We start from the raw sequence: 23642 nt of genomic DNA, 5'->3' as shown, positions 1-23642 counted from the left end.
TTAAAATAAAAATCATATACATGATGTGTTCTGTATGTGAATTAGTATGACTGGGTAAACTGCAGGCTGACGTGCAGAAGGGGAATCACGGGAAAGAAAAAGACAGAATCAAAGCTAAAGAGCAACAGGCCTCATCTTCAGAGAGAACAAATGTAATTTTATTGGTCAAAGATTCAAAATCTGTTAAAAGTTTATATATTGCATCAAGGACAATACTGTAACAGTGGAATATAGTCGCAGGAATTCAGTCAGGTATTTTTGAAAATAATCCGAATTATAGTAAATAACATTGTTAGGTGAATGTAAAAAAGAGGAGTAATCACAAAACAACTGTCTAAATATGTGTTATATGACGCTTACATCCCCACATTGTTACTAGCATTAAACTTTAACACTACATTATTTTTCTGAACTTTATTAAATGCATCTAGTTGAAACGGTACAGCAGGTCTCACCATGAAGTTCCTGCTTTGATTGTATAATAAATCTACAATAATCCATGTCTGAGCAGAACATGTGGTAGAAACATTGACGCGGAATAAAATCACACACAAGATAACATGTTAGTTAACAGGAGTATGGCTTCAGTACACTGAGGGTGTAGGTAGACACAAGTTTCCACAGATATTCTCTGAGAAACGGCCACTTTGCATCAGTTTATTTAAAAAAAAAAACTTATTGGACATATGTTAATGAAGGCAGAAATGACCAACAGAGAAACTGACAGCAGCTCAGTGTAGTTACACTCACATGAGCTAGGAAATGTGAAATGCATTGTCTAGCTGAAAATGTGGGAAATACGTCACAAAATGCAAATTTTTTTTTTTTTTTAAACCATAGCAATACCAAATTTCCCGGTTTCCAAGTAGCAAAACAGTCATTGAGATGCCAACTTGGTACAAACAAAAAGGCACTTAATGTTTCTGCAAAGTGACTGCTTGAGAAGATAATGCTTAAAATTACCTATTTCTTCATTCTAGTGTACAAACACTGACAAGTATATGAAAAAGAAAGTAAAAATATTCTCTCATAAAAGCTAACGATACAAAACAATCCGCAGATGTAAAATATTTATAAACAGTGTATTAGTATTAATAGTGCAGTATCACATGATGTCTGTCGGAATGCCTATTCTACAATGTGACATGCATAGTGTACATTAGCAACAATATACTGCTGCAGTTAGGGGACAGACAGTTGCTGACGTACGAGTCAAAAGCATAGAAATGGAAATACATTTTGCAGTTTACATGCTCAGGATAATCAGGAAGAACGCATGATGGCACCGCATCTCAAAGGAGGACATATGGCAGTGTTATACAGCTGTATAACTTCTTCGATGGCCGTTAGTGAGGTGGCCACGTTTGTTAATCGTGCAGCAGAGACGGGAACTGCCTGTGTCTGGGTTGGTGTGATGTTCGGAGAGACACCTGCGGCAACATCTGAATTCTGTCTCTGGAGCGTTAAGGTAGTATTCTGTGTTGCAGCATGTTAGATAGGCTTGCTTTGGTGTACAGACGGAGAATTCAACAGCATAGTCGAAAAGGTCTGTGTCATATGCTCAGAGCAGACTGTCACAGTCCGGTGAAAACCATCTCAGGATAAAGTGATTTCTAATTTATCAGATGAATTGAAGCATTAAATGTTTCTTCATGGGTTGAGAAAATTCTACTTTCTACCATCACTAGTTAACTTGGTTTCTCCTGAATAAACCCACTGGAGTATTTGAAAATGCATTGTCACAAAGCTGAAAACAAGGTGTCAGCAACATCACACAAAGATAGTGTTCCCTGTCTTCTTTCAAATAATGTCAACCATGATTGTGTTTGCGAGGAAAACAATCATTAACCGAAACTTAGACATTTAAGTTGCAGTTTGAATGTGCTTGTGTAGAGCACAGCAGATCACAGTTAAACAGGAAGGTTTGTCTTATTTTAGCCTCTCTCATGTCAGAAGTTGCACAAGTACGATATTGCATCAGTTTGTACTTTGCTGATCCGATCTGACCGAGCAGGTGACAGTCGAGTCCAGACCTGTGCCTGGATGTCACCTGTACTGATGGTTCTGATTTACAAGTTTAACTTTGAATGTGATATGTTTTAACTGGATAACTGCAGATCATTTAGTGGTAAAAGTAGCAGCATGGTACAGTACATTCATATTTAGTTCTTTTTACTAACTTAACATGTAGTTTAGTGTCTGACTGATCCGATTCTTCGGTTGGTGTAAATCAGCTTCAGCTCTCGATGAGCACTTGATACTGTGAACGTGCAATTTTGGCTTTTACACCTGGAAGCTGTAAAACACTTGAAATACTATTTTATCCTGTTATTTTACACGTTTGCACCAAATTCACTTTTCCCGCTTTTACAAATAAAAGTTCATTTTTAAATGTGCGATGTACCACCTGCATTGTTTCTCCACAGTAACTAGCTGCAAATATCAGCAAATATTAATCATGTTAAACTCTTAAGTACATGTACTTACAAGAAACCTCCACAACACAGCCAGTGAGCTCCCATACAGACTTTTTATGATCCGTAACACCAAGCACTAAGTACTAAGTACTTTTTTAAAGTGGCTTCACCCTTTCATTAGAACAAGGCACTGGCAGTTTAAAAAAGCAGACTAGTGGGAACACGCCCTCAGATCGTCCCCTGCTGACTGTAAAGAGTTTGTGCTAACTCATGCAGTTCTGAGCAGGATGGTTAATGTTATAAAGGGGATGTACTGAAACATTCTTGGTGTTCAATCCCCAAGAAGAGTTAAAGTAAAAAGAGGTAATGCAGTGGTTCTACTCTTTTGAGGTTTAAAGTTCTTGAGTAATAGCAGTAAAACCGCCTCCAGAGCGCTGCAGAAAGGTCACGAGATATCACACAGTCATCGTCTGAGGGTTTCTCTAAGGCTTGTCTCAGACTTATGAAGGAGGTCCGTCATATGGTGATCAGAATATTTTCTTTAAGGCCATCTAATGAACAGCCACTTCAGTTTAACCTCAGAAGCATCGGTGTTAAAAGATCTTTTTGTTTTTCACATTGCTGCACTCCCTTAATATACACAACTTCAGAAGATAAATATTGTCACACGCACTTAGATCCCTCGCTTGGTCCTTTGCATGTTCATATATTATCAGTTAAATGTCTCAAACTCATATCAAGTCTTTTCTTTAAATCTCAGTGTAAAATGTTCAGGTTTGGTCTTGGAGAGGAACGGGGCAGAGCCGCTCTGTGAGTTTAACCCTGCTCCAGACTCTCTGTCACTTGCACTGCAGAGTACGTGGGTGCAGACGCCTGTCGGGTGAAGAAGGACGCGGCTCTTTTTGGTTTCAAGCGTTTGATTTCTTTCCCTGAAAGATAAAAAAAAAAGGGACAAATATAGAAACATTTCTCCAACTGACGCGACTACAGGGAGACTGTCTTGGCACAGAAGCAGCTCACTCTAGAGAGATTACACTGTAAATATGTTGGACTATTAATATAAACCATTAGACTCACCGTTGTCCACGTAGCTGATAGTGTTAAGTGAATGGACCCGACTGCACACAACACTGCTTTGTCTGTGCAGCATCCCCCGCCTTCCTCCACGTCCATTCTTGTTGCTGTCGTCTTTCCTGGCGGGCTGCGGAGACTGGCTCACCTCGCCGTCCGTGTCAGCCGCAGCCCCTCCCTCCGACGCAGACTTCAGCTCCACACAGAACTCAATGAAGCCGCTCATCAGCTCTGCCTGGTCCAACAGAAAAAAAAAAAAGACAAGTTATTAAGTCTGATCCTGAGACGTATATGTAATGAACAGCTGTACTTAAGTTTTTGATTTGGGTCACACTGCCAGCCTTGGATTAGGGCCTGCTGTGATTATTTGTGACTGGCTCTACCATTATGTAACATCTCTTCACCATCTGTTGTGCTCAGTCTTTTTCAAACCAACAATCATTTGTTGTAATGATTTGACATTTTCAAATGTTACGCCACTCCAAGAACAAATGGGCACAGCAGCTGCACCCGATCTGAAGGCTCTCCAAAACACCAGGTGCAGTGCGCTCCAGAGACGACTGAACGCTGAACACATCTGAAGTGAGACGCACACAAGAGGACCACATCTGCCACCCTCTCCAGCAGCAAGACGGTCTTAAAGTGATGCTCAAAGTAAAGCAGAGATGGTGGAGGTGTCAGCAGGTCAGGACAGGTGCCGCCCAAAAAAACAAACAGGCCAATCACCACAACACACTCGACAGTTCTGAGGCAATCTAACCCACAGTACAGCCGCCGCACAGATGTAAATACATTCACATCAGATCATTTGTGAATTTTATTTAATTTCACAAACATTTTCTTACTTGTTTTGAGTAGATCTTTAGCAGCTTGTTGACAGGAGTACCGTCTTCCTCTCCATCAAACTCCAGCCACAGAATGTGCGAGTCCCCCTCCTCCTCCGGGTGGCTGTGGTCCCAGGAGAGCTCACTGAAACGCAGGCCGAGCAGGACATGCTGCAAGGAAACATGTTCAGGGAGAGAGAAGTCAGGATCGCTTTCACGAAGAGGAATGAGAGGGGAGAGAAAATGTCTGCAGTGTGCACAGTGATTATCCAAGTATGCACAGACATACGTGGTGAGAAAAAACATGACGTTTCATTTAAAAAAAAAAGATCCAGCGCTCACCTTCTCTTTGACATCCATCACATAAACTCCCTCCAGACAGATCCCGATGTTGACAGCTTTGCGTTTTCCCCTCTGAAGGATCCCTTGCGCTGGTTTGTCAATCTCCCCAAAGAAGAAAGCACACCTGTTAATGTCGATTGAAAAACAAACATGATTCACAGTTATTTGAGGTGTGTCTATCGTTGCCTTTGAGTTTTAAAACTATCTTCTGTAGGGAAATATAAATGGCTCATTACACAAACGCTTACCCGTAATAAGGCAGAGTGTGACATGTGTTGAGGTACTGGTGTAGGAGCTGTGTGGGCTCAGGAGGGCTTGCGGCAGATGTGCTGATTTTTCTGTACTCCCCCAACAGGTTCTGCTCCAGCCCGGCCTGACGGCTCGACTTCCCCCTCAGAGTGGAGAGGAGACCTCCACCCCCCATGGCAACATGTGCAGGCAGAAAAGAGGACAGCTTCTTCTCTCTGTGGAGAGCAGAGAAGACGAGTTCGTATCTGTGCAAACCTGGGCTTAATATTATATTCAATTCATAATTCATTTGCTGACATTTACTGCTTAATTTCATGTTGACCTTTGCTTCTGTTGCAGAAACAACCTACTGTCACTGTCCTGTCCTGCTGTGCTGTGTCATTATGACTGGGCTGCAATAAAGCCACAGACCAAAACGCATTGATGTCAAAATAAAGTTCCTTATAGTAAAAGTGTTGCCTCAAACAAGTGTTAGTTTTGACTCCTCTCTTCAATTACTACTACTCACCTACTGACATCAAAATCCTTAATATCCTTCATTAATAATAAAGGCCTGAAAACAGCTTCTGGTCTAATTTATAATCGGTAACCAGTGTTTACAATACAGGGAATGATTCAATCTGTAGATACCAAGATGATCTAATGTGACTCTGCTTCAAACATTAAACATCATGTCATTTATGTGAACAGGATAAACTAAGTGCCTCTTCTCATCTCGTCTACTGCTTTATGATCAATGGTCAAAGAGAAAAATTATGAAAACAAGATGTAATCTATGGACTATTGGGATGAAGCACTCATGTTTGTTTTGATGCAAAATTCAAATTGTCCATTTAATAATCATTAAACACCAAATAAAGAGATGATGACGGATAAAAACAACTGACAAACTAAGACATTATTAAAACACACAAACAAAGACGAGACTTCCTTAAACATATTCAGTTACTGCTATCTGTAAACAGCCTGTAATGTGTGTCATGAATACGTACAAAAAGAACAGTGACTATACTCCTTTATTATATGTACAGTGTTTCATAGGCTCCGTCAAGTACCAACTGTATAATCCACATCCCCTTAATCACAGTCAAGTCTCAAAAGGCTTTAAAGAGAAAAAAAGAGACACACTCTCATGATCATCTCACTCCAATCCAAAATGTCATTTTGTTCATTCCTGCACAAACCAACAAGCAACTGAAAATTGCTGCAGTGGCTCAATGAGTGTTATCACCATAAGACAAAATTAAAGCCTCTTCAAACAAGAGAATCACTGCTGACCTTTTTCACAATGCCTGTTGATTTTCATCAAATTGCAGCGTTTTGTTGTTGATTGTGCCGAAGTACTCGAAGCTGCTAAATCGACCAGCTGCCATTTAAAACGTGGGTTTAGGGACATGAGTTCGGGGGTGCTTTTTACTGTGTCAATGGTTTTTCTAGTACACTGAGCTGCAGCAGGCGTTCTCTCACCGTTTGACAAAATCGACAGAGACGCAGATGTGTATTTTCTAAAAAGGCCAAACTGTAACCGAGTGAACTGTGAATTGTGAAGTTCAGTTAATTAAGTGCTGGAGCCAAAAGAACAGAAGGTCAGGTAAGTCATGTGTTGACAGAAAGGTCAAGTCAAATTATTGCCATGATGTAAAGTGACGATTCTCTTCCCAGAAAATGGCCGACTTTCACATTCTTATCAGTGTCTGTCCATATAATTACACCACTGTGACAAAAACATTCATACTTCAAATCATGGGTTTACTGCCAACTTCAGATAATAATTTCCATTCTCAAAGAGAGTTATCAATACCTCTCTAATATCTGTCTTTTAAATAGGAAGCTACAGCTTGTTAGCTTAGCTTAGCATAAAGGGGAAACAGCTAGGCTTGCTGTCTACTGTTTAATCTGTGTAAAAACTGAAGAGGAAAATTGTTAATCTAGTTTCATGAGGGGGTTATGTACTGGTCAGTCTCTTGGACGGGAACTTTACACTTTAGTTGTAACTAGTGAGCTCTTCTGAAACTAATTAGTGTGAATTAAGCAATCTGCACAGACCAGAGAGCTTCAGAGGTACTGAAAAGGTAGATTTTGTTACCTTTGGACAGAGCCACACGGTTTCCCCTTGTTCCAGCCTTTACGCTAAAATAGACTAAACTAAGCTAAGCTAAGCTACATGTCCAGGCTGTAGCCTTACATCCAGTGATATTGATCGTATCATCTAACTCTTAGCCAAAAAGTGAAGTCAAAGAATCAACAATGTGAAAACAAAAATACAAAACTAAACACATCCAGAATATGGTAATTTTTTTTAACCAGCCTCTTGAATTTACCTGATGGTAGAAGTAAACTGTTGGCTGTCCAGACTAGATCCCTCATCAATAGCAAAAGACAAGGCTCCAAGACCCATCCAGTGCTCGGGATCGCAGGGGTATCGAGCTGTGAGGATGTTGCTCCTGGCCTCCTCATACAGAAGTTTCAGCACTCCTTCATCATCGATCTGCTCGGGAGATTATCAACAGTTATCAGGACAGTTAGCTCAGAGTTTGTCTGAGTTTCTTTTATTGTAACGTACTGAAGTCGCTTCTAATTATCTAATTTAATGGTTTTACAACATGTTGATTACAGTTTGCTTCCTCTGTAACTTTGGGTTTAGAAAAGTGCTCTATAAATAAAGATTATTATATAACACAGAAAAACATTTTTACCCCAGTAGCCCCTCTGAAACAGTTCTGATTTACAGGAAATCCCATAATGACCACTGCAGTCTAATGGCTTTCAGACATTAACCAAATATCTTCATTTACACTCACTGAGCATTTGTAAGAAACAGACCCTTACTACCAAGTGATGGATAACAGTGTCTTTATAATTCACTTGTATATAAGAGTAATGAATGTTTTGTAGAGGCAATATTACCTGCAGCTCTTTAGATTTAGGATAAAACACATTCCGTCTGTACTGGAGAAATGGCTCATCTGAGGAAAGAGCAGAGGACAGTGATGCATTAGGGTTAGGTGACTGTGTTCTCTCGTCATTCAATGGGTGAAATTCAGCCTCATCACCCAGAGTGGAGGAGTGAGGGATGAGAGACGAACACTGCAGTAGATGTGGGGGTAACATCAAATCTACCACTCAAGCCCCCTCCAGCCCACTCTGCTCTGGCTCACAGTCCTGTACTGTGGGTGGTATCCCTACCTACTCCGCAACAACACATAACAGCATCTCAATGATTATGCAATGCATTCGTGATCCTTTTTGTTTTATTAGCAGTAACTGTCACTGTGTCACCCGTTCTTCGATATCACTGGACGGAAAGCACTCAAAGCACATGTGAGCTGTTCAACTGGTAGAGTCATGACAAATAACAGACTGACACTTCACCACACGTCATTTGTGGGTGACAGTTTTGACAGAGCAACAACCAACTGTTGTACTTTGTAAAAAGTAAAAATCTCCGTTTGGTCTAATCCCAGTTTGTTTAACTGAAGGTTGTGTCCTTGACCACATTCATATGGGATTTACTCTGGATTTACTAAATTGTAAATGAAAATAATCAGTAGTTGCAGCCATAAATTATTGCCTTGATTAACCAGTTTATAAATTGTAAGTAGTATATAATGAACACAATGTTCATGTTTTACAGGGTGGACAGGATTGTCAACACACTGATCAGGTCCACTGAATATCCCTCACAGTAACTGTAACTCTCGTGATGCAGTTTGACTTTCTACATGTTCCAGCCTTTTCTTTTCCTGTTCAGCCACAGGTGTTTATTGCTTATTGTGCCAACTCCCTTCCTTTTCCCTTTATTTATTCCAAACAAACCTGACAGCACCTTTATCCTTTATTTACCCTGAATAAGCTACTAAGCACAAACGATTTATAAGTAAGCTACAAATCCAGAGGGAACAGCTGCAGGAAAAAGAAACAGGCTGTACTCAGCATACATAGAAACACACGAGGAACCAGGTTATTTACGGGCTTCAGGCAGGAAATCAGAGAATAGATCTACAGTGGATATAAAAACACCATCAGTGTCAGACATCTACCATCTTTAATGTGACTTTGCAACGAACACAAATACAGACAATAAAATGTTTTAAAAAAATTAATTGAATTATTAGGAAATATAAAAAAAAAAAACCTATAACATCCTGGTTGTATTAATCTGCACACACTATCAAACTTATACTTTGTGGAAGCACCTTTTGCATTTATTACAGCAGCAGGTTTTTGTGAAAAAGTCTCTGTTCACTTGACTGTAATTTTATCCCACTCTTCTTTGCAAAAAAAGTTCAAGTTCCTTTAAATTGTGAGGGGATCTCCTGTGCACAGCCCTCTTCAGGTCATTCCACAGATGTCCAGTGGGACTCTGGACTCTGACTGGGACATTCCAAGAGTCTGATTTCTCTTTTCTGCCCAGACGTGCAGAATAGGGGAGATGTTGATCACATGAAATACGTGACCCTTCATGTAGCTCCTTCAGTGTTGCTGTTGGCCTCCCTGAGTTTTCTCCTCTTCCATCATCAACTTTGGAGGGACGTCCTGATCTTTGCAACTACTCTGTGGTTCTGCATTTCCTCCACTTTATTATGATGGTTCTGACAGTGCTCCATGGTACATCCAATGCCTTCGATATTCTTTTATATCCCTCTCCTGATTGGTACTTTTTAACAATTAGATCTCGCAATTAGTTCTCCTTGTTGAATGCCCCCCCAATCATTCAAGCAAATCTTACAAGCACAGCTGACTTTAGTCTGGGTTTAATCAGAATCCCTTTCACTGATGGCAGGTATATACTGCTGTACTCGCCAACAGACTTTATTGTTGAATGAATATTCAATGGAACTTTGAACACAGCTTCTTTCTCCCTCTGGATTTGTGTTTGTTTGAAGGTCACATTAAAGATGGAAAAAGACTAACATTAAGTTATTTTTATTTCAATCTGCAATTTCATAACTGTGTGTGGACTTTTTATATCCACTGTAGATGCACCTTGATAAGCTGGATACTACCACATTTTTGAGGCAAAGCTAATATATTTTACATGTTTTACTGCATATATGATGATAGGGAGCCTTACTTTATCTTATTGTAAACATTTTTTACAAAGAACCTACTGTTCATCTGCGGCTATGAAGTTATTCATTTCAGTTTCATGTTTACTTAATACAAGGCATATTTAAGGCATATTGCTTTTCTTTACCCTGCTATCACAGCCACTCTTTCACAAACCTGAATCAGAAATCAGGTTTCCTTTTTTGTAAACACAGCAACATAGAGACCAAGCTCTCACCTTGTGAAATGTCTTCCTCGGAGGCCTCAGTGAAACGATACAGCAGGTCCTGCCACTGCCGACACAGTTTGTATGGTTGATGCCTCACCTTTAACTGCAATTCTGAGGAGTGTGGAGGAAATAAAATGTAATAGTGTTTCCCTGCTATGAATCTTCTGATATATGTAACATATGTCTGGTCTTTATCATTCGGGCCGAGGCATGTAGACACATATTCTGCCTGACAACTTGTCAATAAAATAAGGTGTTATCTAATATTTGGTATCCACTTTTTAAGAAAGAAGCATCCATATGCATCTCAGCATTCTCATAACGTCAACAGATTAAGAGTCGGAGCATTTATGAATGTAGAGTGTGTTGGGAAAAAGTTCTTACCCAGCAGTGGAGAACACAACCAGAAGGCAAAAGCATCCTGTGCAGACTCAGGAATATGGAGAGCCTCACGAACACTGCGGCCCAGCTCCTGCACAGTGACACTGCCAAGCCCTTCTACAGATAAGTGGACTGCACTGTCACCAAACAGGTATATAAGTACATCTTGAGCTGTGTGAACAATCATAGATACACAAAATTAAACAGAAAATAAACAACATTATAAAAAGGAAATAAGCCGAACGACAACACATTTAAATTAAAATTTAATTTGACGTTAAGTTGATACAAATGAAAAGTACTGCATGTTTAAAAACACAGAGGGGGAATTTATATTATAATTTTCTGCTCCGTACCACGGGAAAGTGTTGCAGAAGAAGCAACACTTCCTCTTTGTGAGTGGTCATCTGACGAGTCTGGAGGAAAACTGCAGTCGTCTCCTTCCATCTCTAATCTGAAACACGCAATGGCCAAATTCAAAACCTGTTACCACATTTACACAGTGCAGAGCAGTATTAATATGATGGGTAAGAAAAACAAACATAACAGCACAAAAAAAGACCAGAGGGGCCAACTAAGGAGGGTATGTGCATGTGGTGCATAGTTATATTTAGGACACTTGCTTTGGTCCTATATACCTTCAAAAAAAGACTTAGTTATTACCTCAGAGATGACTAGCCAAATACTTGCAACATGAACTGGTGGGTCTTTGTCACTGACGCATGCCACTTCACCCATTTCCTTTAGTCATGTTTCAATAAACAAGTAATCAGGCAAATTTAGCCCAGGTTTCACTGAGCACCAGTGCCACCATGTGGTATTAGACTGGAAAAAAACCCTGTACAATCAGAACATCCCAATCGACCACTGTTGACCTCACCCTGCTAAACTGAAATGATCGTTTGGTCCCAACGTTTCACTGTTACTCCGTCCCATTTATAAAGTATTTCTATAAGGCTTTGAGTTTCAATACTATAGTCTAAGTAACGTCAGAGAGAGGTGGTAAATACAGAGATATCACGGCAACAGCCCGATGGCAGTCAGTAAGACCAAGGTTAGCTTGCTAAAATCTGACTGGATTGTCCTACACATGCCCAAACAATGGCTGAGATATTCCAGAGAACAACTCAACGCCACTAAACTTCATTTCGTTAGCGTTAGCTCAGTTAGCTTGAAGGCAGGGGAAGCGACCGTGTTAGCTACTGACGCATTGACAGTACTACGATACTTTCCGACCTATTTATACATTTCAGTTATCCGTTGATAACATCTTGGTCACCTAACATATCTGTTAGTTAGCTAACTTTTGGTGTTTTGTCCAACAGTCCAATACAGCTACTGTTAATGGCAAGTGATGGAACAAAATGTCTTTGTCCACCTACCTGCCAGTTGAAATTTATTTCCTCCACTCGCTGCTTATCCTGGATAGGATCCCGCTACTTTTGTAAATACTGTAGCTAAATACATTAGCTAATCAATGATTTGATGGTATTTCCTTGGCTAGCCAGCTGTCTGAAACTAGCTTTCCAGGCAGCTGCGAGAGTGACGGACGAACGACTCTGTTGTTCTGAACCACTCTTTAATGGGTGTGACAGTCACTCTGCAAGAATAGAAACACCTCGATAACTGAAGCACTCGTTAATGAAGTAGCTGTTAAAATATCTAAGACCAAATATTTAAAGATATTCGTCAGGAGCTTATTTTTATAGCGCCGCGCTGACAGATTTTAAAGGGGACCGGTTCAAACTTGCTATTTTTTTTCCTCACCCGAGATGGGCTAAGGCCCTCCCCTACTCTGCCTCTGATTGGCTTATCTGATTATTGTTGCTCCAATAGTAACCAATCACCACTCTTCATGCTTAAACTTAATCACAAACTAGCCAATCGGCAGTGTAGGGGCGGGTCTTCAACCACCTCGGGTGCGACAAGAATAAAGTGGTGTAAAAAAAGTACGATCCCGAGAATGAGTCGAAACGCGATAGAGCGCGCCGTCTCTCACCGTCACGTGATCAACACGTCCCAGGCAGCTGTAATTACGCAGGAAGCAGATTGTTTATCTGCTGTAGTATGTGATTTATATTCATTAACAAACAGTGGTTTGCTGCCAAAGCTAATCCATGTTTTAAATTAAAATGTATTTGAATTTCAAATAGTTTATAATCAGACACTTTCTCTTTCTGGCTGTGGAATTACATTATGCTTTATGCTTTCTTACACTGTAATACATTTTAGCTCATTGAGTCTTGCAGCACAAGGTGGTATCATGTTAGAAGCATGTGGAGTGGGTATTGTTGTACCATATTTCTGTGTTTGTTTTGTCACCCTGCTGGACAAAATATCATATCACTCTAATACGAAAAGACTAATCAACAGAGTCTCAACAAAAACTTTAAATAACCTTCACAAAACTAATATTCATTGCATGGTCCTGACTTACAGTGGGTCTGACGTTGTGTTACTGTAGTGATAGAACTTGTGGTGATCAACAGGTTCATAACCTGCAAATTTCTCCATCAAGTGTAATGAATGACTTGAATCACAATATACATCATAATCAAATTATTTGATGTAAATATTAGACAGCTATAGAAGCTTCAAAAAAAGACAATCAGTGAGAGTCATACAGCCTGGTTCTTTTGCAATTACAAACCCTATATGTGAAACTCTTGATGCTCTCAGTCAGAGGTGATCCAGAGAATCACTCAGTACACAGTCTTGTTTTTAAAGGGGCTTTTAATAACATTTTTCATATGGGGTTGACATTACAAATAGATTCCTGGGATGAACCAAATGTTTGTTTCTGGTAATAAAGAGAGTGTAGCTTTCTTTCATATTTAATGAACTATCATGGGAAAAATTAAAGGGAAAAAAGCATTAGAGTGTTTAGATATTTTTCTTTTTTTGTGGCAAAATCAGAAACTCCATCGATGACCCAACGAGCCGCCACATCACAAACTCTTTACAGTATAGCTGCATTTGAAAAGTTAGATCTCAATTCGATCAATGTCAATATTATTATTTTTATTATCATTATAATTATTGTTGTTGTTGCTATTATTATTATTATTATTATTATTAATAATATTTTAGACTTTTATAAGCAGACAAAGTCTTCGCATGGTTCACTCTGCATCTTACATCCACCTGACGCAGGTGTCTAACTGCAATCGCAGCAGGCTGAGTATTAACAAATGGGATTAAAAGCTTTAACAAAGGTGAGATAACAGAGGACACACTTGATGGCTTTCACTGCATTACTGACATCGATTCATCAATCCTCTTAATCCTATTCCTTTCACTGGCAGGGAAAATCTTAGAGCTCCCGTTATGGAGGGAGACATGAAGTATTTTAATGTCTGCATGTATTGTTTTTACATTAGAAAGAGAGGGAACGAGTGACTCCACTCCATGAAACAATTAGTAACTTCAAACTTTAATAAGTTGTCTGTTACATTATGTCATAGTCCTGTTGCAAGGCAGAGCATTGTGCCTCATGTCTCTCTACAGTCAGCTTTACATCCTTGTCTTTGTAGGACCAAAAAAACATTTTTTGCCTCATCCCTCATGAATTACTGTTTATCAAGTGATAGATTGATGATTGTTTTATTGCTTTTTACACAGACAATTAACATAAGAATGATATTAGCAATGCACATCACATTCAAAAGCAATGGAGTGACTTTGTGTATTTGTGGAAGTGTAAACAAATGTATCAATAAAGGGTTTATCATTCACGTAAATGACGGAAAAAATAAAACTGTGAAATGATAAAAAATGAAGTATGTGCTCAATGATTTTGAGCGTATTATTCATATTAAGGAGTACCAACAAGTATCTCACAAATTGTAGAATTGTAGAGTATTGGGTTTACAATAACGTCTGTGGGTATCTTCTCTGGTGTTATGGAGTATGTGGTTTACAGAGAAGGGATCAGTTCAGCACATGGAATTTGAATGGGCAAGTACAGTAATAAAGTCAACATTTACTTTACATGTGAGGGTCATCTGGCAATAAAAAATACTATCCCTAAATCTGTGAAATTCATACAAATCTGTGTTTCATGTTCTCTTCTCCAATTTAAATGATCACTCATCACTGCGCTCTCTGTGTAAAAATTATTTACATGTGTGTACATCCTATGTAATTTAGGCGGTAGCTGGGTCGGCCGCTGCAGTAGTGCCCTCCTCCACCTGGTTTGTGAGCAGGAGGAACTTCAGCACCGGGTCGAGGTACTCCATGATGGTTTCTTTCACGCTTTTCTCCAGCAGGTACCCCTCTGTCTCCATTTCTGTGTTTTCCTCCCCTGTCACCGCCTCCATGGCGGTCTGCAGGAACCGCAAGCTTACCAGCACAGAACCCTGGGAGGGAGGAAGGCGGAGAAATGAGGGAGCGAATCAGATGTAGAGCAGCATCCATCACAGTGCATGAGGACGAGCAAACGGATGTGTGATGGATGGATACTGTATAATCTCATTGCTGATATGTTTGAATCATACAGCTGCAGGAATTTTATTGTTGACACATTACACATTGTTAAATGTATGATATTAATTCATACTTGTTCATGTTTTTATAACCTCTTTGCAGCAATACCGGTCCTTAAAGAGCCACTTTTAATACAGATACAAAGCACACCTTAGCATCACAAACCCTGGCTGAAGCCATTGTTGGACGCTGTAATTCTTCTGGTAGTTTACCTGTAAGAGGAAGACTGACAGCACTCCAGCACCAATGGTGTTCATCAGACCCATGTAGTAGTTGACCAGGGCCTCTCTGCAGCCTCGGAGGTAGATGTTGAGCTCCTCAGTCTGGTATTCATAGTTGTAATGAGCTGAGTTGTTGGTGAGTTGATACTGGATGCATGGCCGTGGAGAGCTGGGGTTGCAGCAACTGAACGGGACACCGTCTACCAAGTAACGGCCATCCACGTTGCTCTTGATGCGGCTAAGGAAACAAAGGAAACGTGTCAGGTTAAATCTGTAAACACAGCACTGTTATTAGATGTCCTCCTCTTTCCACCTATATTCACTGATGTGAAACTAACTCCTGACATTTTTCCACAACTTACTCTTTCACTTCCTTGGTGCTGAAATCAAGGTAGCGGTTGCTGATCCACTGGACCTCAAACCAGTCCCTGAAGTCACTGTTTCCACAGCACTGAAACTCCATCTGCAGGCGATCGATGTTCTGTTTCTGGAAGCAGCGGCCCGGGGTGTCTGTGTCCTTGTAGAAGCGGATGCCGTTCCTCAAGCCACCCTTCAGAGAAGACTCCAGACTGCCCTTCATCGCATAGCTCATGATGACAGCCAGCAGCATGAGGACAGTGAAGAAACAAGAGACGGCAAAGTAGGGCTTCAAGATGGTCTTCCAGCGAGGAAACCGCTCGGTGTCCAGGGCATCTTGACAGATCTTTGAAGCAAAGTAGTTGATACCCAAAGAGGCCAGACCAACTATCATGAGGGTGTTGGGGACAACATGTATGTCTGAGTTATCCATCACCTGTAAGTATGTGACACAGTAATATAATCAATATGAGTTTGTTTGAGATGGAAAAATACATCAGAAAGTATCTTGTTAAAAATGATGGACAATCTGTCAACAAACATGTGAAGATGCTGTTTTAACACCTGACAGAAGAAACGTGTTTGTCTGAAATTATCTGAAAATTCAACATTTATTTTAACATCTAAACTTTGGTAATTGAGTCTTTTTCTATGGCTGCAATTTTAAACGTAGATGGAAAGTTAATGCTCTCTGGGTCTGAACAATGTTTGACCACAATATGTGTGTTGATGAACTCTGAAAGGCTCAAAAGTTGTTTGTGTTTGCTGTTTTGTAAAAAAATAGCCCTTCATTTATTTGTGGAAGATTTCCTGATTTAATCATTTTCATTCTCAGCATCACAGTCAGACACAAATACTCATGATTACAGCATTCAGTTTAATCAGAGTCTATTGAGCACCTGAAGCTGCTGTTGGAGGAGAGTGAAAAACAAGCACATAAACTAAAAGACATGCAGTTATGTTCTGGCCCCTGTTAAATGTGCTATTGCACTGCGATGTTCTGGTATACAAGACTGTTTTTAGGTTCTGGTTCCTGCGTTATTAAAATTGCAGAACTGAAAAAGATAACATGGACTGATGATTATATACTCAACAGGAAATGAGCGAGCTGCTTGAACAGGATGTGCAGTGTCGTCTATTTTTTGAGGCTGTTTTGGGAAACGAGGCACATTTCATTGATTTATGCAGAAGATCTTTGTATAAGACCGAAGTCTGGAAATTCACAGAGCAGCTGACAGTTAAAGTAGTTGATTTGAGTTAAAAGGAAATAGAAAGCTCACATTTTTCTTTTTGTGTATGCGTGTGTGTGTGTGTGTGTGTGTGTGTGTGTGTGTGTGTGTGTGTGTGTGTGTGTGTGTGTGTGTATATGTGTGTTGGGGGGGGGCATCCAGAATATGGTGGAGTTTTATAGATGTCTCACATTCAGTAACACTGATGACGTTGATTTTACTTTGGAGTAAAATGATGGAGTAAGAAACATTGTGGCATGACATGATATCACTTTTGTAAACCTCATAAATTCTGTAGTTTATCTATTTATTGTGTATGTCTTTCATTTTCTTTTGATGTTTCATTTCATTTTTAATTTTCTTCTTCACAATATGCACACATTCATTTAAACTTTTTAAAACCATTAAAGTGTGTAAACAGAATACTGTCATAACCCCAGCTACTGCTATCAAAGGATCTAACCATTGAAATAGACCACGCCCCTTCTTGTCAAAAAACATTCTTAATCACTGGTAAATTATATGTCGGTACTTTTAAAAATATGACAAACATGTTTAAAAATGAAATATGTTTTTAAGGCTGAAAATGAAATTGTTCAAACTGTTTCAATCTGGGAAAGAAAAACATCCAAATAAGATATAAAGTTGTGTAGTTTTGTTAATAATGCAAAGTTGTAATGACAGGCTTCAATAGGGGATTAGCATGATTAAGACTGACAGAGCCTGGTTTATTGAATGATGAGTCAGGATCTAAAGTGGGTCACAGGTCTATCTATCTCTCATTGATCTCCACTTAACAAGGACATTTCTTTGATGGTATCAGATTTACTTTATCCTTTCAAGAAACGTCTCATTTTCAAGTTTTCTCCCAAAATGACAGATAGCATTAAGATGTTCTTGATGACATTTATGTAAATCACAAATTAGTTTTTAATCACTTACTGCAGTTGGCCCTGAATGTGGCTGCTGAGTTTAGAGTATGAGACAGTTGGACCACAAGTTCCAACACATAGTCTCTGTTACACTGAGAGTTACACATCACCCATTTTATTTAATTACAGTTTAACAGTAATCACAATTTTTGGTAACTAAAATGTAAAAGAAGAGTCACTCACTACAAAGCTTTAGAAATATGAAGTAAGCTCTTAAGCATGAAGCACTAAGCATTTAAATTTTAAAAAGTACCTCTGCCCTCCTGCGGAGCTCCGTCTTAAGGATGCACCCCAGGGTGAAGGTTATGGCCCCGGCCACTGTGGCAAACCAGGAGAGGAGCCACAGTCCCTGGGCTAGCTTCACCCTTTTCTCAAAGGGGAACTTCATCTTCATCACCACCATGGTTGCAGAGAAGGAGTGTTACCGGGGGAATAGGGGAAGGAGAGCGGCGAGGTAACGAGGGACGATGCTGTGTTTCGTCTGTGAGAGAGGAGAAGAGGTGAGAGGCAGGACTCCAAAGGCTCAGAGCTGAAGATGACAAAACTGAAATACAACACGGTATTTGGAAAATAGATTGGTAGCAACAGTGCAAGCGCAATTAAAAACACATAGATGATAACTTTGTGAGAAAAAAAAAAACTTTTTTCTCAAAAAAAAGTCAAGAGAAGTTAGCTCAAAATCCTTGGAGGATAAAATGTTAAAACTTTATATCCCAACTGGTGCGTCTCCAACTGAACACACATCAGTGCATCAAAATTCACCTTATTTTTCTCCCCAGAAAGTGCTGAAAAAAGTCCAGTTACCTCCACCGACCACTGTGTACCGTCCAGTGTGCCACACAGTGGATTTGGCACACTGGATTTGGTGCACCTGGATGCTGGGAGAGTCTTACCTCTAATGCCTACCTATCCTATTAAAGTGGTCTGTGAATCCAGGCCATTGTCAGCTCAGCATCCATCACTCACACAGAGGGACATGGATGACAAACCAAATTGAACCTGACAGGGAGATGGATGTTATGATAATGCATTAACTGTGTAACACATATCCTCATGACACTACATCAAATACACAAGTAAACTGGAATGAATGTGAGATTAAAAGACAAATAGACAAAAAAAAGGGACGTGTATTTTAATAAAACAAGAATTTTGATAAGTTTCAGAATAATTCATTTTCAAACATTTTATTTTTTTCCCATCTCTGCTATGTGTGAATTTTGAAGGAAGAGTTGAAAGTTGAAAAAGTTGAAACAATATTAATGTCTATGGTCAGTGAATTACATTAGGAAGTGTATCTCTTCAGCCAAGGTGGACATGAATGTGTGGTGGAAGAGAGAATAAGTGTTTATTATCTTATAATACCCATGAGGAGCTCAGAGGGATAAATATAACTCTCTCTTTGGTGCCTGCTCAACAGAAGGTTGAGCTGTCAGCAAAAGTTAAATAAGTTTCAGGCAGAACCGAAACAGCAGGAAGAGGCTCTTTCATCTGGTAGAAGCAGGGTCATATCAAAAATATGAAATGACTGATGCTGAGCTGAAAACAGGGCTCTCAGTCACCAGTGAGGGGTCAGTGACGATGGTGATTCAGCATAGTCACTTTATTTCATATACTCATAGATCTGGACTTGTTCTAACTCGCCACAGCTTCTAATCACCCAAACAGAAGAAAGTTGATCTGTCGCACTTGAACATTACAATCATTTCATGTAATATAATAAGAATCAAAATTACATTGTAAGCATTCTGTGGTATGGATAGAATTAAATCTGTCCATTTTTAAAACAGTTCAAACACAAACAAGACTGCAATGTTACAGCCATGCTAGCAGATGTGAGGCTGAACAGCCTTGCTGTTACAATGACAATGCTAACATGCTCACGTTTAGTAGGTATCATGTTTAGCATGTGTGTTAGCATGCTAATATTTGCTAATTAGCATTAAATAAAAAGTAAACCTGTGGCTGGTGGAAACGTCATTAGTTCTGCAGGTGTTGGGTCAACAGTTCAGTTACCAGTTCATTTTTGATGTGATGGTGCTGGATCAGAGGTTTAGAGTATCACCAGAGTTATTTCAGTTCATCCTGAGGAGAGCATGAATCCCTGGACCAAATGTAATGGTCATCTGTTCAATAGTTTTTGAGACTTTTTTTTTTTTACAGGAGCTATGTGTAAGTTTTGCTATTGTTACATAGCTAACATTAGCATTAACAACTGTTTACTGACCAGTCTAGAAGAAACATTGTGAGTTCAGCATCAAACTTCAATCCCTTACTCAACAACAGCTGTCTCCAGCTGTGGAAAGCAACCCTCTTGTTTTGATTCTATTTCTTTCACTTCTTTTCTTCTACTGGAGTTAGCATGCTAACCAGCTAGCCCCAGCCTGGTCAGCCAGTTGTGTCACTTTCCAATGCAGAGTCACTGTAGCTTCCAGTAGCTGCTCAGAGGACGAACTACAACCTCTTGTACTGTAAATCCAACAATGGCTGAGGCTCTTGGTAAGACTGGTAAGTGAACAGCTGTTAATGCTAAGGTTAGCTATGTAGCAATAGCAATAACAAAACAAACTAAGAATGTGACCGTCGTGGTGGCGCTGGATCAAAAGTCAGGGGATCATCAGTGTCCTTAGGATTCATCCTCTTGGCTCCATGAATAAATATTTCATTTTCCTTCATACACTAGTTTTCGAGATACTACTTCAGTCTGGACAGACTCCAAGACTGAACCTCTCCATCCACAGAGCTGCTGCTAACTTGGCAAAGAATTCACTTACACTTACTTATCAACTGTATTTCAACAATAATATGTGAATTGATTCCTGTCCATTGTCCAGTTCTATAAAACATACGAGTTGAAAATTAAGAGCTCTGAAACCGGGATGAAATGAAACGTAGACAGCTGAATTTATGTCTCATTGTTTTTTAATTTGGTTTATTAGATGTTACATGGACAGAGTTACATGGGTGACATTTACACAAGCTTGTAGAATTTATTAATTTACAAGCGTTTCACTTGGCAGGTTAATTATTGTAGAGGAAATAAATGTTTTGCACAACAGGACAATATTTTTGCATATACACATATATAGTATTTAAAGCTATGACATAGCTGTATTTGTAAGTATACATATGTGTTACTATAACTATAACTACTCACACCACCTTTTAGAACAGGAACATTGATTAACAGAAAAACACTAAAGTCTTTGAGGATGTTTTTACATGCTGCTGAACATTAGGATTGAACAGTGTTAGACAATAACTTCAAATACATTATTGTGGCTACCTACACAAGAAGTACTGAATCCATAATGTTTCATGCAATAAAGCAAAAGGATAAACTGAACAACTACTTTATTTCAGCAGAGATGAAAGAACAGGAAAGAAAATGCCTATATCTGCATCTATAGAACAAAAATACATATTATATATATATAATACAATACATATGGTAAAGTTACATTTTACCATTAAATGACCAAATCTAAACAACTGTAGAGGATTTTTCAAGGTAGAGAAAAATATTGTTTATGTTTAAATACATATTATCCGATGCCACTTAGCAGATGTTAGTTGTACTGATGAAAACTTTTTTATAGGTTTGGTTGAAAGTGAGAGTGTGAGTTGAATATTTTTATTGTGATTATTCATTTTAGTATGTATTTTAATGAGAAACAAAGGAAGGAGCTCAGTGTGCAGCCTGAAAAGGGTAAATCCTGTAAGTATTACAGTTTGAATTCAAAGACTAAGTCTCCTCAAAACACATGTAAATTAGTGAGTCACGGAAAAAGAGCTTCATTGACCTTTCCCAGGTAAATAAAGGTCACAGTAAATCATGTTTTCAGACACAGGAAACAGTGCACTCATGTTGCTGTCACAGCTGTGTTCGCTCCCCTTTCAACACTTCGTCTGGGATCCCTCCAGTCCAGCCGTGCATCTCAGCCCTGCCATGCCCTTTTCCTTCACAGGACTGTGGTTCACGTATGAAGTGGTTGAGCATCTGCTCAGCTGACTGCAGGCTGGCCAGGCCGCTGTCTGCGTCTGACGTCCTGCTTTCCATCGGCCTGCCAATACCTGCCTCCCTGTCGTTGCTTGTTCTCCAGTGATGAATGATCTCATTATCCAAATCCCCGATAGCTTCATCCCCTGGGTGGTGGAGGTCCATCATGGCCTCCGTGCCTCTTAGCTCCTTTTGCATGTGATGGCGTGCCAGAGGAATTTCCTCCAGGCTAGCTGACCGGATCAGGATGGAAGAGCCGAGGTTTGGACTTGAGGTGATCCTGTAAGTTCCCTCACCTGTCATGTCATCTGACAGACTCTTGAAGCCAGAGGGGCAAGCATTGGTCTGGGGTGCCGGTAGAATCTCATTGTGGATGGTGAACTGGAGATGAGGTATCTGCCGTGGTCGTGCAGAGTGTCGTCTGACAGTTTCCTCGCCCCCGGACTCGCTGTCTTTGTCCATGTCTCCCTCCTGGAATCTCCATGTTTGACCTCTGTTTGATCCTGTCAGTATAAATCGAGGGGTCTCCTCTCCCAGCTCTGACCAGTCAGACTCCTCCTCCTCTGGAACCGACCCCAGGGACTGCTCCTGACTGCCGGCTTTAGCCTTTCCATAGTTCTGGCTGTCCATGAACTGAGCCGGAGGGGGAGCAATGGGGAGAACCACCTGATTAATGGTGTCATCGGACTGAAAATGGAGGTTGGTTTTGTGCAGGATTGATGTTACCTAAGGTCACAAATTGATCAGTTTATTGATTAAATCAAAATAATATAGAAGAGGTTTTAATACTGAATGCTGCATGTACAGAAATCATCAGGAATACCAGGAGATTTTTGAGTCTGTGTTTTCTGGTTTTCCTCCCCTGAATGTGTTTGCATTGAATGTGTTGGTGCAGCCACTGTCTGGCCATAACTCAAACAAAGGTAAAGATCTTACATTGAATGTTTCCACACTGTTGGCAAATTTTGAATCGGCGAGCTGTTCCGTCAGCACTGAAATACGCTGATTCAACCTCTCACGTTCTCCTTCCATACTCTGAGCCTGACACAGAGAGAACAGGAATAGTTATCACAGATAAACTTTCAGGAAGTTTTGGGACTTTAATATGTTGCAGTTAAATAACTTTAAACCATCCTCAATAACTCAGTAGAAAAAGGCTCCTACGTGTGTCAAAACTTGTTTCTATTCATATTAATGTTTTAATAATCGAGGAACTGGTTTGTAGTTTATGTGCAAGAAACATAGAAATACCAGTGATCTCACCACTGAGTGAAGTCTTTGCTGTAGAAAATTATTGGTCTGTTGTGTGGAGGAGCAGTTATCATGTAGTCTAAAATAAGGCAGTCAAAGAGAGAGAGGGAAGTTATTGCAGTGTACACACAATATCTCACACTGCATGAGCTTAAATAACAGATAGTAGATCATCTTCAGTGTAAAACTGCATCTTTTACCTCTTAAACCGCTCTGTGAGGTTGCTGAGCTCCATACGTGTCCTCTGAAGCTCTGTCTCCAAAATCTTTTGGCTGCTCATGAATTCCTCCCCTAAACACTCCATCCTCACTGCTGTCTTCAGCAAACTTTGATGCAGACCTTCATTCTTCTCCTGTAGTATCCTATCAGGATGGACACACAAAAAGACAAAGTGAGACAATCTTCACAAGCTTTTGATTCATTTATTTAATGATAAATTCTTTCATATTTTTGACAAAGACTCAGGCCAATGTTTTCTGTGATGTTCACATCCAAAGTAGTTTTGAGCCAGTCAATCTATACACTGATCACTGTCATGGCTGCCACTTGGACAATGACTTTTACCAGTTAATATAACCAACAGAATTACATCACACTTACATGAT

General features: G+C 39.8%; 2 protein-coding genes across 2 annotated transcripts; both read right to left on the bottom strand.

Annotated features, from left to right (window-relative positions):
* Positions 1-136: 136 nt before the first annotated feature.
* Positions 137-12300, bottom strand: frmd8 (FERM domain containing 8). The gene is made up of 11 exons (XM_056397861.1): positions 11945-12300; positions 10919-11016; positions 10566-10733; positions 10191-10292; positions 7811-7869; positions 7225-7391; positions 4903-5118; positions 4655-4778; positions 4334-4483; positions 3495-3723; positions 137-3346 (listed from the first exon to the last, which is right to left on the bottom strand). The coding sequence occupies exons 2-11, from the start codon at positions 11007-11009 to the stop codon at positions 3234-3236; spliced, it is 1419 nt and encodes a 472-aa protein (XP_056253836.1). The 5' UTR covers positions 11010-11016; positions 11945-12300; the 3' UTR covers positions 137-3233.
* A 2013-nt stretch (positions 12301-14313) lies between these two features.
* rom1a (retinal outer segment membrane protein 1a) lies at positions 14314-18189 on the bottom strand. The gene is made up of 4 exons (XM_056397801.1): positions 18040-18189; positions 15631-16061; positions 15260-15506; positions 14314-14920 (listed from the first exon to the last, which is right to left on the bottom strand). The coding sequence occupies exons 1-4, from the start codon at positions 18187-18189 to the stop codon at positions 14708-14710; spliced, it is 1041 nt and encodes a 346-aa protein (XP_056253776.1). The 3' UTR covers positions 14314-14707.
* Between the last annotated feature and the right edge of the window lie 5453 nt (positions 18190-23642).

The sequence above is a fragment of the Seriola aureovittata genome, chromosome 15, assembly GCF_021018895.1.
Source record: "Seriola aureovittata isolate HTS-2021-v1 ecotype China chromosome 15, ASM2101889v1, whole genome shotgun sequence".
Classification (NCBI taxonomy): domain Eukaryota; kingdom Metazoa; phylum Chordata; class Actinopteri; order Carangiformes; family Carangidae; genus Seriola; species Seriola aureovittata.
Note: the sequence above shows the minus strand (reverse complement) of the source record. Positions and strands in the feature narration are given on the sequence as shown.